Below are 15151 nucleotides of genomic sequence, written 5' to 3'. Positions count from 1 at the left end.
ATCTTCTATCCATACTTGTGTCTGGCTCCTTCATCATTCAGGTCTCAACTCAAATGTTTCCCTCTCAGGGGTAACATTTCCCTCACCCATCCAGTCATTACCAGACCCACCTTCGCAATTTTCTCTTACATCATCCCATTTTATCTCATTTATTCATAGCCACGATCACTATCTGAATCTATTTTGCTTCTCTGCATGAATGTTCTTTGCCTTTTTCCTCTACCACCATCACCAGGAAGTAAGCTCTAGAAGCGAAGGGACCGCGTATGTCTTGCTGACTGTTACATCCTTAGTGTCCACTGAGATACAGTCAGCATTGAGGAGGTTTTTTTTAGGAACTGATATGTAGGAATGAATAAATAATCAAATCAATTAATTAGTGAATTATAAGAAAGAAATTGTCTTACAAAGAGAACTTCATTATATACATTCTTCGCTGGTCTCAATTGTTGAGGAAAATATAAAGAATGTCATATATTCATGGACTACATTCAGTCAAATCCAAGTTCTGCTTTATCTATAACACACTTTCTACTTTTGTAGAAACACACCATATGGAGGGAGAGAAAAGCAAGATAGTTTAGCAATGCTTGCTATGTACATGTGTAACCTAATTCTCAACACAAAGAAAAATCTACTGAAACACCTTTCCTATTTTATATACCTTTGGTCTTTAGAATTGATGTAATATATAAAAATTTAAATTCATAGGATTAAATGAAATCCCAAAACTTTCCATACAAGTCACCTTCATTTTCTTTTGAGAGAATGGCATGCAAAATGGTGCTCAAAAAATCTATAAACCAAGTATTTTTTCTTTGCAGAGTAATTTTTAATTCACTTGAGAGCCTTATCATCAATACTTACAATTATTGTTACTAATCTCCTGTTTTTCTTGTAAATTTGAATTTAACCATTGATAGTATCCTGTATGTGATGTTACCACCACCTCATCATCTCCTGAAATATAATCTGAACTCTGAGAATGAACAACTTCACGTAAATTCATATACACATATGTGGGCACCAAGTACAAATATGCCCATGTGTATATTTCTAACACAGTGTGTCATTAAAAATTCTGCCCTGGAAATATTGGGACAAATTATCACAAATCTTAAAAATGGCTTTAATTTGAGAGCATGTACCCATCATTGACTGAACCATTGGGGACAGCATAAATCTATACTAAGAAAATGCTGAACGTATTAAATATTCTAAACCATTATGTAATAAAAGAGTAATGTAAAATGATGCTCTATAAACAGGAGCCAAATATAAAATATAACAATGAATTATATTCTTATCACCATAAAAATGAAAAAAATGGCAAGTATGTGAATGGCTTTCAGTGAAAGTTCTTACAATAGGCTATTAATTAAGTTCTGCTGGGAACAAATGCTCATTCCCTTCTTTTTACCAGTGGGGAATAAATGATCTTTTAAAGGAGCAAACCCAGATTTTGAGGGAAAAATTTTAAACACACTATTAATTACAATTTTGTGAAAAGTTTTGGCTTTCCTCTGAAAATACAACATTCTGTATTTATGAAATGGAAAACTACCTTTCATAAGCTTTTGGCCACATTTACCAGATGCTTTTTCTAATATGGCTTTGCTACTGATAAATTAACAGTAACTTAATTTGCTTTGATACTGAAATGTGTACAGAGCAACTCAACTGTTCTGTAAGTGACACAAGGCTGCAAACAGTAGATAGAAAGTAAATAATGTTTGGGTTTAAAAGCATTTGCTCCTATATACTTTTTTTTTAACTTAAGTGTAATAGTTTACAATGTTGTGTCAATTTCTGATGTACAGCATAATGTTTCAGTCATACGTATACATACATACATTCGTTTTCATATTCTTTTTATTATTGGTTATTACAAGACACTGAATACAGTTCCCTGTGCTATACAGTATAAACTTGCTGTTCATCTATTTTATATACAGTACTTAGTATCTGCAAGTGTATTCTTATGAATAACTCTAAGGTAGTTCTGTAATACAAAGTAAGCTATTTACTTTGGTAAAGTTGGGCAAATTAGGCAGAAAAAAGTGGTACTAAATAAACTTTCAGTGTACCTATACTCAATAACAAGTCCTTGATACTTTAAATATGCTGGGAAAATGTGAATTCTCAGGAACTGGCTTTAATACTATTTTAAGTCATCTATCATAATTCTAAATTTTTGTGCACAACTTAAGGAGCTTTGGTGCAAAAATAGTCTCATTTTCATCAGAAAGGAGCTTATGAAAGGGCCTAAATATAAAGATCAGACAGACTGCAACCTTCCAAAGGTATAGTAGTTAAATTCAGAGAAAGTATGTGCAATTACAGGCTGCGTTTCTCAAATGCGGAGTGTCAGGGGAGAACGCCGATAAGGATTCCAGAGACCTGTTCCGATGTTCTCTGGAGTGGGGGTGGGAGGGCTGTTGCCATGGTAGTCACACCAGGCAGTTTCAGTGTGCTGGGAGGTACAGCCTATCTGCCCTATCCTTTGAGAGTGTGCCAGAACGATTACTAATCATTCAAGGATTTTTCATCAGAGGGATGAATATTAAAAGCATTAGTCTATCCAGCCCCCAACAAAAATCATTGGAAATCTTGTTAAAGTCCCTGAAGAAATGCATCCATGTATTTTTAAAATGAACCCTCAACAATTTTATAATCCAGTTTAATGTTCAGCACACAAACTACTCAATAGTTCCATGTAAGAAACGCTGAAGTAAATTTCACCTCATTAGCAAGAAACCAATGTGTTATTACACTACTGTCAGGAAGGTACTAATCCACATTTTCTTTTCATTTTCTCAGCTATGCTGTTTTTGTTTTTAGTTTTCATCAAAAATGTATTTTTACACTTTCAAATTTGCCATTCTCTCAAAATTGAAGAATGGAGATGTTGGTATTTTAGCAAAATGAATCAGCATAAAATGAACCCCGTAACTGTCGTGAGGAAATAGTAAGAGGAAAAAGAGATAGTTGTACCTTTTTAACACAATCCATGATCTGCTTTACCAATTTCAGATTTTTTTTTTAACTGATGGATTTTTCAACTATCATCTTAAAAAAGTAAGCATAGCAAGTTTTAATAATTTCGGCTTTTAGGAGTCTTTCAAAGTAAGAAAACCAATGCTATTCACCTTCTTAATCTAACAAATTCCATTTCACCGTTCATAATTTAGAAAGAAAATAGACAGCTACACATTAGTATAACCACCATGTGATAAGGCTTATTTTACAAAATCAAACGAGGACTTAAGTAGTCAAATGATTATGAAAAATACTCCCCTTCAGAATATGTCAGTTTTTTAAAAAAATAATGTTCTTGATCAAACATCTTTTAATTTTTCTTGAATTATACAAAAAATATCATTAGTTTCTAATGGTACACATACATACATCCTTACATATTTTAGCCAAAAACAAGTATAATTATCTACCTCTATTCATCAAATTTGTCACTAATGACTTGTGATTGTTTCTAATATAAAATCTACCCTCACAGAAGGAAAGAACTGCTATCATCAAGCACATTACAAAGCACATTTACTGTCCCCTGAGGACAATTTATAAAGAATTCCTAAAATATGTTGGAAAAAAGAACATCGAAGCAAAAACATATTGCTTTTCCAGCTTCCTGCTTTGAAAGAGATAACCTTCCTTTAGATTATAAATGTAGATATAGTCCTTCAAAGATAATATCTCATATGCCTACCCTACACACATGCCTTCACGGACACACACGTACTCATACACACATACGTGGGTATGAGAAACACTGCCTTCCAGGATATCTTACAAAGACACAAAAAGCACAAACCAAGAAGAAGACTGATATATTCAACTATATTAAAATTAATAACTTGTGTTCATCAGAAGATATCACAAAGGAGTAAAACTACAAGCTGTAGATGGAAGAAAATACTTGCAATGCATGTAATTGACAAGGATCAAATCTCAAAATGTGTAAAGTCAACCAACCAATAGAAAACTGGGCAGAAGACTCTAACAGACACTTCACGGAAGACAAGCAGCTTAGCAACTTCTGAAAACATGCTCAGCCTCACTAGTAACCAGGAGCAAAGTAACTGGAAACAATCCAAATACAATCAATACCAAAAAGGATAAATACACTGGGTCATACAATAGTGGAAAGCAATACTGAATTTAAAAAAAGAAGTAGCAGAAGGATAAATGTGGTAACACTAGATTTATAAAGTACAAAAACATCCCAAAGTAAACAAGCACATTAAGAGGAAACTTTTAGCGGGCTGGGTTCTCGTAAGCTAACTTGTAGGATGTTTGTTCAGAGAACCCAAGACTCAGAATCTTGGAGTCTGGAAAGGGACAGGAGATGTGTTCACCTCAGCCACAGGGTATCCCTCCTCCACCCACGTGGAATTTCTCCAAGCAGATGCTACGCAGTTACTGCCGCAATGCCTCCTGCGATGGGGTTCTTGCCGTGACATCAGGCTGCTTCTTTCACTTCTGGGACATATTAATTAGCAGAATATTGACTCTCAGGCAGATCCAATGTAGATTTCCCTATGACTTACAATTTCCTCTTTGGTCATCTAGATTTACGAAGACCAATCCCCTTTTCCTGAGACAGTGTTTTCAGCATTTAAAAGCAGTTATTCTTTCCTCCTAAACCTTCCATCTATACATGATATGTCAACTTGCTAAAATAAGTGTTATGCTTCCTGAACTTGCTCAAGTGTACTAGTCTTTTTAGAGGCTTGGCACCCCAAAATAAACACGATAGCCCACAGGGCTCTAACTATCTCAGTTCCCTGTCTTTGCCATTAACTTCGTAACTGAAACGTCGTTTAATAGTCACATCTGAAACTTACAGATTCTCCTTGCTTATAACTTTTTTATAAATAGATTTTGTTTTATAGAAGCAGTTGTTAAACAAAATGCAACTGAGCAAATTTTAAAGATCTTACAAGGACCTACTGTATAGCACAGGGAACTATATTCAATTTCTTGTAATAAGCTATCATGGAAAAGAATCTGAAAATATATGTGTACATCTAGGTATGGATAGGTGTAACTGAAGCGCTTTGCTATACACCTGAATCTAACATTGTAAATAAACTACACTTCAATAAAAAATAAAATTTAAGATTAAAAACAAAATCTTACTGGCTTTAATTTACAATTCATGAATTGGGCAGCATCCCATCTAGAAGACAGAAAGGAAGTCCAAAGAGCTGTGGAAAATGAAAGGCTTTTCTAGACAGAAGGCAGCGAGAACAAGGACTTTATGGATTGGTTATGGCAAGGTCCCTTTCCTTTTAGGACATAGCAGGGGCCTACGAGGCAGATTACCTAACTAGTGCTGATTAAATGACTTCTGATTGACTGGTTTAAGATTGCATTTCCAGGAGAGCTGAAACCATAATTAAGTCTCAGTCTGGTGACACAGGGCTTAGCATCAGTGGCTGCACTTGGGGCCTGTTGTTCTTATTTTTAACACAGTAGGTAAACTTGCTCTTCAACACTCACATGCTAAGTTTGGTCCTGTAAAGGGACTGCAAAAGTAACTTTAAGCATTGGTATTTCAACTATTCTAAAGACAGCTTTCCGATTAACATGAAAAACTCATAAGGCCAAAAGGCAACACCTGATTTTGGAGAGTAAAATGGTCTGTTCTTCACGTTAAATTTACTGAGCTAATTCACATGAAAATGCATTCAATTCCCTCATACTCTCGGGTAGTGTTTTGAATGCCAACTGACATGGTGAGACTCTTCATTAATGTTCAATTTTATTTAAAATCCCTCTTTGAATGTCAGCTCTCGTACATTATTTCATTATAAAAAGGCACTAAAAATGTTTCAGGGGATGATGGGGTGGGAGGCGGGAGAGAACGTGCAGTATGAAGTTGTATAAATTTACTGTCGACGGTGGCTAACACAACCCACATGCACGTTGAAGAATAAATGGTGTTGGGCATCAGCATAACAGGCAGACCTGCTATTACTCAACCCTCTGGAAAGGTAGGCAGACGACCAGTCTTCAGAAGACAAAAGGGAAATCTCAGTGCAGTAACACAGAAACATGAGGCCAGGCCCCGAGAGTGAGAAAGCACAGATCGCTCAGCAGCAGTGCACAAAAGCCCTATTAAAACAATCATTTGTGTGATGAACTGAAAGAACTGTTCCTTCTGAAAAAAATATTTCAAAAACCCATGAGAAAAATAAAATCAATGCGACTGATAGTAGATAGAAAAAAAAAAATAGGGCCTTCAAGGTATACAGCAGAGTCTAGCTCCAAACCATAAGGACTCAGGTGCACCAAGATTAAATCAAACCTCAGCTATGATTTCAGAAAGAAAAAAGAACTAGTAAGAGAGGAATGGACGTGAGACCATGTATAAGTACTTACTGAAAGCTATTATCGGTAACAAGCACCTCATTAAAAAAAACACCTTGATGATTTTATTTAGGAATTTAACTTACAATAGCTAATGGTCAAATAATCTAAACAGATACTTGCCATTTTCAGAAAATAAAATGTAATCTATTTGCTTCCACAATGAAATATCACAGGAAATACGCAAAACCAGTATCTAAGCAAATCACACTTCGATGGATGTAAACTAGATATTTTTCAATACAAAAATATTAAATTAGTTTCCCAAAGAAAATGTTTTATTTGCATCATGAATTCTCAATCGCTAAATCAGAATTTGTTTTATTTTGGATGACGGTAGACTGAAGTTTATCTTTATGGAAAAAAATAAGGGAGGGCAAGATTTTGAGGATATTAACAAACATTACATTATAATTAATTCTTTAAGAAAATAAGCTGTATTCAAGTATTATTTAAGAGTCATTTTTATATTTGAAAACACAATTAAAATGTAAATCAAGCCTTAACAACTTGATCCATTACACTTCTGCCTTAAGAAACTAATACCAAACAATTCTGATAAAAACTTGAAACTGAAACTTCCACTAGCCAGGAACTGTAAATATCTGAAAGTCATACAACTCATTTTGCTTGAAAATACATGATAATATATTTACACTACCTCCAGATGTTTTTTCCCCAGTCACCCTAATGAGTAAAGTCTTAACATATGACTATTCTCTTTTGTTAAAAAGATGAGAAAATTTGGCACTTAGGTATGCAATAATACTTGGGACATTGCCCAGGCTAAAACACAAATCACTAAAGGAACAGGTTAAACAAGCATTTTATGAAGATAATTTCATTTAACTGAAGAGAGAGAGGAAAAATTGGACTGATTTTCCACATAAACTCCCTGGGAACGTTTTAATAATAAGCAAGTTTGTGAAAGAACTTCTCTAGCCTATTCATCCATTGTTGCTATGGTATACTCTTTATAAATATTCATGTTCACAGACGAAAAAGAATCCATGTATACCAAAAGCAGTGCTATCTAAATTTTGAGAAGATTAAATGTGTTGATAAAAAACTAATTAAGCAATGAAACACTTCCTCAGTTAAAACTTATAAATATTTAACTGACAGGCTTTTTTATTTTTAAATTATTTTGACATAAGAATATTAACATAAGATCAACCAAAGTTACACGGAACTGGTTAGAATTACAGCTTGAAGACAGGTCAGTATCAGTTTATAAAAGCATGGTCATTTAGTGAGTTTAACTAAATTTATGAAATCAACATTATTGCAAAATCTGTGACTCCAAATACTGATATACTATTAAGAATTCCGTTTTTTAAAGCATAATTAAAATCACCTACTATTTAGTCAATTTAGAAGTAAAAAGAAGAGAGACAGAATGTATTAAAATTAGCCTGAAGCAATGGGGGAAAATCAGTATGTCTATCTTTACTTAAGGAAGTCTCCAATGGGTATTTCTTCTGTATTTTGTTATAAATATGTTTGTCTGTATGTATGAGTGAGTGTGTGTGTGCATAAAATCTTTCTCTCCTTCTCTCTCCTAACCCCTTATCATCTAACATAAGATGCACTGACTTTACACTATAGGTATTTTAAGTATTATTAACTTTACATCATGGTATTTAAGTTATGAGATACTAAGAAGATTAAACATCACCCAAGGACTCTGAACCCTTCTCTGGGAAAAAGGTTACTGTGTTTTCATTGTATACAGGATCATGATATCACGTTAGGCAGAAGTATGACCTTCTTATTGTCTTAACTTGAAGACTGAGTATGGTTTAAGGAGATGTATCTGGGTGCCCAGTTGACAAGGAATGGACCCGTGATGGTTAATTTTATATGTCAACTAGCAAGCCCATGACGGCCAGATATCTGGTCAAACATTACAGTAGATGCTTCAGTGCAGGTCTTTTTTAGATAAGATTAACATCTAAATCAGTAGACTTTGAGTAAGCGGATTTACCTCGTCATGTTGGTTGGCTCATCAGTTGCAGGCCTTAGCAGAAGAAAAGACTGATCTTTCCAAAGGAAGGTAGAATTCTGCCAACAGATGGCCTCCAGACTTGAGTTAGAACGTCAACTTTTCCCTGGGTCTCCAGCCTACCAGCCTTAACCTTGCAGATTTTGAACTTGACAGCCTCCACAATCACAGAAGCAAATTCCTTAAAATAAACCACTGTCTCAATACACCGGTACACACACATAAACACACACACACACACACACACACACACACACACACACATATCCTATTGGCTCTTTCTCTCTGGAGAACTCTTCCTAATACGTAGCCCCATAGTTAAGAGCTTGAGTTCTGAATCAAGATTATTTGGGTTCAATCCTGACTCTACTATAAACTAGTTAAGCCTCAGTCTTTGCATCTATGAAAGGGGATAATAAACATTAGCCCTTACCTCACAGAATTGTTTTGAGAATTAAATAAATTTTATGCATGGAAAATGTTTAGAAAAAGCACTGGGCATTCTTCTAAAAACTCAATAAATCTTAACTACAATTTCCAAGCTTCTTCTAATATAGCTAGTAAACTTGCAGTTAGTGTAAGAAATCTGGAATGGCATGAATAAATTTTTTTTTTTGGAAAAATTTACAAGGTTGTTTGGAAATCTATTTTTGTAAAAGATCCTCAAGATAAAAGAAAACTGAACATACAGGTTTTTAAAATACTCATTTCTTGAATGGAATATCAATAATGAGCATTTGAAAATCACTGAAGTAAAGTATACCTTGCTGTATATAATATCTGTATTCTTAAAAACACACCTTCCAATAAAATATCTGAAAAACCAAATAATATAAAACTACTGATATATTATAATCTCAAAAACACTTTAAACTTGGTTTCTAATTGTTAATAGTTCTTAACACTTTACCTCTGTATTTATGGCCTCTAAATATTTCTTCATTTTTCTTATCCTTCTTGCTTACTACCCACATATACTCTTCCCTATAATTTCACTTCCTTTCCCTACAATTCTCTGACAAGTGTATACTGTTTGTGTTTTTTTCTATTATGTTTTGGTTTTATTAGAAGAAAGCCTAGCTGAACACTGATTTCCTTTTGGCCTGGGGAAAAACTTCATAACATTGACAGAAAAGCTGAAAACTCCAAAGAAATAAAAATGATAAAAATTAGTAGCTAAATAGCCAACGCCTGATATGTGTCAAAAAAGACTGCAAAGAAAAATTAAAATGTGAATGATAAATGTCGAAAGAATGTTTCTTACATACCATTAAGTATTTAATAGAAATACTAATACTGGTTGTTATTTTACAGTGTTTTATACTTGATATTAAACAGCCGTACAACTTATTCCATGTTAACTTCATAATAGTCCTGTGAAGAAGGCAGAAAGCAGGGTTTTTCAGCACAGGTATCAAGAACAGGGAAGTCTTTGTCGTGGGCAACTGCCCAACTGAGCACCCCTGGTCTTCACCTACTAGATGCCAGTAGCCTCCCCTACCCCCACCCTCACCCATATTGTGACAACCAAATGTCTCCAAACACTGACAAATGTCCCTGAGGGACAGAATCATCACCAGTTGAAAATCATTGACAGAAAGACATAATATCTTCTTTTTCATAAATTGAGTGAAACTCAGAGAAGTTAACTGACCTGACAAAATATACCCCTTCTCTGAATGACCTACAAACTTGACAGTTATAGGACACTACCATCAATGCTTTGGATAAAACACTAATTGCCACCCAGTAAATCAATTGTGATTTTTGTATGCCAACTGTCTTATATTACAGACATTTCTGAACTCACTTTCTCCTCATCTGATTCACTCATTATTTCAGGCTTCTTTCTTCCCACAAAAGGAGAACATGTCATTATAAATTTCAAGTCAGAAATACACATGATGAAAATTTACTTAAGCATAAAACATATTTACACAGTGCATGCTCAGTTTTTTTTTTTCAAAGCAGTTACTTAGTTTGGACAAAATTTATGAAACAAGCTATCACTCTTACTAATCAGGGAGCTAATATACCATCCAGCCTCTAAGATCTACCTCTATCATACACCTATAAAATACTGAAAACATTCTCTTTTTATAGCAGCATCACAGCAGGAAACCTGGTCATATACTGAGAGATAAAAGCAGCTTTGAAGACACTTTGGTTATCTACCCAAAAATACTTCCAATAGACTTGAACTTCCATTGAAACTTTGTGAGCTTGCTCAATGAACTGACAGTGTGTGGTCTTATTCGGTGCAATAAATAGCATTTCTTTCTTTCACATTCTCATCCCTTCCCCATGTCTGAAAAAATACTAGATTCTTATATTAATAATTCTAAACACAAACACTTCACACAATTACTCAACCACTATCTAAGTAGCAGTCTACCCCCCTCAAACTTTCTCAACAACAACAAAAGCAACAGAGAATTGTCCCACATAATGCACTGTCATCTGCATGTGGGCTGCTGAGGTGAAAAGACAATGTGTGAATGTCAGAGGACCGCGGTCACAAACATACCTTCCATGACATACACCAGTGACCCCACATCTCCTTCTTTGATGATGCAGCTGTCCTTGCCATACTCCACTGGATACATACAATCCACAATCTCTTGGATCTGCGACAGTTCCAAGTTCTTCATAAAGTCATTATCAAGGATGGCTTCCTTTATAAGATCCTTAGACCTATGGTAAGAGAAGGAAGATTTACTGACACAGCTGACAAGTGCTTTCATAGTTTGTGAGGTTGAGCAGAGCCATACAGTGTTCAGGTGCACTACAAAGGCATTTTCTTGTTAGGAATCCAATAATTTTCTGATAGACCTGAGAACAAAGTAATCCCATGGCAGCAGGAAGGACACTGAGAAATTTTCCTTCAAGTAAAGTATTATTTAATGAGCATGGGACCAACAAACAAGCAAAATCATACAGTTCCACTTTGTTGGAAGATTTTTTTTTTTACCATAAAGATCACAGGCAAACATTTTAAATTGAAACTTGCAACTTTGTTAAAGAATAAATATGAACAAAATACAACAAAACTTTATAGAACAAACACTATCATTACTATGTTTATATATTATAAAAGAACATCAGGATGTATTATGCTACACCCAGTTACAGTAAAACACAATTTGTTTACTTATTTTTGTGTGCCTCTTCCACTAGACTTTATGCTTCATGAGAGCAGAGATCATTTTTAGCTTTTTCTCTACTATATGCCTGGTGTCTACTACAATGCCAGCTATAGTATGGGAGCTCAAGAAATACGTTGGATAAAAAAGTGGTTAAGAACTAGATTCCTAATTAGCTGTTTGAAACACCTGGTAGATATGTGACAGTTCTTTACCCATACCTTCTGCTTCTTTAGAGACTATTTCTTCAAGCAGCTTACATTGAGGTAACCAAGTAGGTAAAACTCTACTGAACAAGATGTTTTAAATACAACATGGTTTAAACAGGGGATTAAACAGGCAGTCGGCAGGAAACATATTTATTTACAAACTCTATATTCAGTGGTTAACAGAAAAGCTTTGCAGAACTTGAAAGGGGGGGTGATCATTTGATTCTCTGGGATAAGAAATTCCAAATAACCTACTAAGGATACAAGAATCAAAGTAAAGAGAAACTGAGGCATATGTTGTCAAGAGTTGCATAGCGTACTTTCAGAGAAGTCAGCAACTGGATAAAGACAAAAGCAAAGATCTTAGCAATGTAGAGGCTAAGCAACACATTTGGAATTCTATATTTAAAGTCTGAATTTGAAAAGCATCTGACTACAAGCTGGTCTTTGTCCACATTTGCTTAATCAGTGGCTTTCCCAGTAATGACCTGCAGTGATGCATACTTATTAAAGCACAGGAACACACCAATTCTAGCTGACTTCTCATCTAGACCTCAGTCTAAGTGATCTAGCCTTCACACATTATCTTTTTAATGATTTGGTTTTAAGTAATAAAAAGGTATACATCAAAAATGAATATAAAATTTCAACATGAAAAATAGAATGAACCGTAAGGATGCAAGTAAGTTGCTTATGACAGTGTTAATTGCATGGGAAAAATTCTTATACTATTTTTAACTGAAAAAGCAGGATACAGAATTATTTTTAGAATAAGTATGTGTGTGAAATGTAAAGAAAATAAGCTTTCAAGTTAGATATATTTGGGTCCCAAGCCTAGTTCTGTCACATATTAAACCTTGAGCAGGTTGTCTTATTTTTTCTGAATTTCCGTTTTATAATCTGTAAAGTGGTATTTTAAAAATTACCAACCACCAACAGGTACGTGGAAAGATGTTCAACATCTCTAGCCATTAGGGGTACAGGGGTACATAATTAAAACCACAATGAGGTATCACCTAATGCCTGTTAAGAACGGTGATCATCAAAATGATAAGAGGTAACAATTGCTGGTTCGGATATGGTGTGTGCACTGTTGGTGAGAATGTAAATTGGTACAGCTACTATGCAAACAGTATGATGATAACTCAAAAAATTAAAAATAGAACTACCATATGATCCAACAATTCCACTTCTAAGAGTATATCCAAAGGAAATGAAAACACTAACTGTAAAAAGTATCTACATCCCCATGTTCATAGCATCATTATTTATAGGAGCTAAGGCATGAAAACAAATTAAGCATCCAATGATGGATGAATGGATAAAGAAGTTGTGGTACACACACACACACACACACACACACACACACACACACACACACACTGGAATATTATCCAGCCATAAAAAATGAGAAAATCCTACCATTTACAACAACACAGATGAATCCTGAAGCCATTATGCTAAGTGAAATAACTCAGATAAAGACAAATACTGTATAATTTTATTTTATGTGGAATCTAACTTTTTCTAAAATACTCATAGAAAAAAGATATCAGATTTGTGGTTACCAGTGGTAGTGTTTGGGGGGAGGGGGAACTAGAGGAAGGAGATCAAAAGGTACAAACTTCCAGCTATAAGATAAATACACACTAGGGATGTAACATACAAAATAATGACTATAGTTATGGCTGTCTGATATACAGGAAAGTTGTTAAGAGGATAGATCCGCCCCCCCCCCAAAAAAGAGAGAGAGTAGATTCTAAGAGTTGTTATCACAAGGATAATTTTGTTTTTAATTTTCTTTTTACTTTACCTATATGAAATGATGGATGTTAACTTATTGTGATAATCATTTCACAATATATGTAAATCAAACCATCATTCTGCACACTTTAAACTTACACAGAGATGTATGTCAATTATTTTTCAATAAAACTGGAAAAATATGTGAAGACTGATAAAAATGTAATGTTACTTTCAGTAAATGGTAGGTAGAAAAGGTGTTGGTAGTAAGTGCAGCTGCAGTAATAGGAAGAGTAGTAACAGAGCATACAATTATGACTTGGTACAGTATCAGAAGGAAATAAAATGTTGGCATTTTGGTTGCCTTTGGTGCCAAAATTCTATTTTTTTTCTTTCTACTTTTCTCTACTTATAAAATTTTCTAGAATGGGCATGCTTTTTTATATCGAGAAATCTTTCACTTTAAAGGCAGTTTATGAAAAGTAACTGCTAGGAGGAAAAATAAAAATAACAACCTACTGCTTATTTAAATAATGACTCAGATATTTAATATTGGTTGACTGTTATGGGTATATTCAGTACAACTCTTCAGTAGATACTCTCTCATACGGCCTCTGTCTAAATACTAATAAACAGATGGTGAGGGAGGCCTCATGGTTAAGAACTTCAGAATAGACTGTATTTAAAAAGTCCTGTTTGGGAGACTTTTACTTCAGTTTGGCAGGACTATTTAGCTACATGTTTCTGTTATTTATTTATTTTTTAGTTCTGGCTTGCGAGAACTTTATTTCTCCTGAGGCAAAGAGCTGTTTCTCTTGAGTATTCAACACAGGATGCAAAACTCTGTCCCCATCTATGATTTTGTGCCCGAGTACATGATCTACCCTAGAGAATGTTCCATGTGAACTTGAAAAGAATGTATATTCTATTTTGGGGGGATGTAATGTCCTAAAAATACCAACTAAGTCCAATTGCCTATTGTGTCATTTAGTTTCTCCACGGCCTTATTGATTTTCTGTCTGGAAGATCTGTCCAGTGATGTTAATGGGGTGTTACAGTCTCCTACTATGATTGTGTTCCCATCAATTTCTCCCTTTATATCTGTTAGTAATTGCTTTATGTATTTAGGTGCTCCTATATTGGGTGCATATATGTTAACAAGTGTAATATCCTAATCTTGTATTGCTCCTTTAATCATTATATAATGTCCTTCTTTATCTTTCTTCATGGCCTTTGTTTTAAAGTCTATTTTGTCTGAAATCATTATTGCTGTTCCTGCTTTCTTATTGTTTCCATTGGCATGAAATGTCTTTTTCCATCCTCTCACTTTCAATCTATGTATGTCCTTCTCCCTAAAGTGGGTCTTTTGTATGCAGCATGTTGTAGGTTCCTGTTTTATTATCCAATCTGCCACTCTGTGTCTTTTGATAGGAGCATTTATTCCATTGACATTTACAGTAATTATTGATAGATGTGTGTTTATTGCCATTTTGAACTTAGTTTTCCAGTTGATTTGGTATTTCCTCTTTGTTCCTTTCTTTTTCTTTTTCTTTTCTTTTTGTGGTTTGATCATTTTCCTTTGTATTATCTTGGTTTCTTTCTGGCTTTTGTGATTCTATTGTATGCTTTTGTGGTTACCCTGTTTTTCAAGTATATTAAAC

The 15151-nt window shown here is 34.5% G+C and overlaps 1 protein-coding gene across 3 annotated transcripts in view; it reads right to left on the bottom strand.

The window, feature by feature from the left end:
* The window catches only part of PRKG1 (protein kinase cGMP-dependent 1), a 1107834-nt gene that overhangs the window by 948097 nt on the left and 144586 nt on the right, over positions 1–15151 (bottom strand). For all 3 annotated transcript variants that reach the window (XM_032491411.1, XM_006181681.3, XM_032491412.1), the window contains exon 2: positions 10923–11089. In XM_032491411.1, coding sequence (XP_032347302.1) covers positions 10923–11089 — 167 coding nt within the window. The remainder of the gene's footprint in view (positions 1–10922; positions 11090–15151) is intronic.

The sequence above is a fragment of the Camelus ferus genome, chromosome 11 (assembly GCF_009834535.1).
Source record: "Camelus ferus isolate YT-003-E chromosome 11, BCGSAC_Cfer_1.0, whole genome shotgun sequence".
NCBI lineage: Eukaryota > Metazoa > Chordata > Mammalia > Artiodactyla > Camelidae > Camelus > Camelus ferus.
The sequence above is the reverse complement of the archived record's forward strand: the minus strand, read 5'-3'. Positions and strand labels throughout refer to the sequence as shown.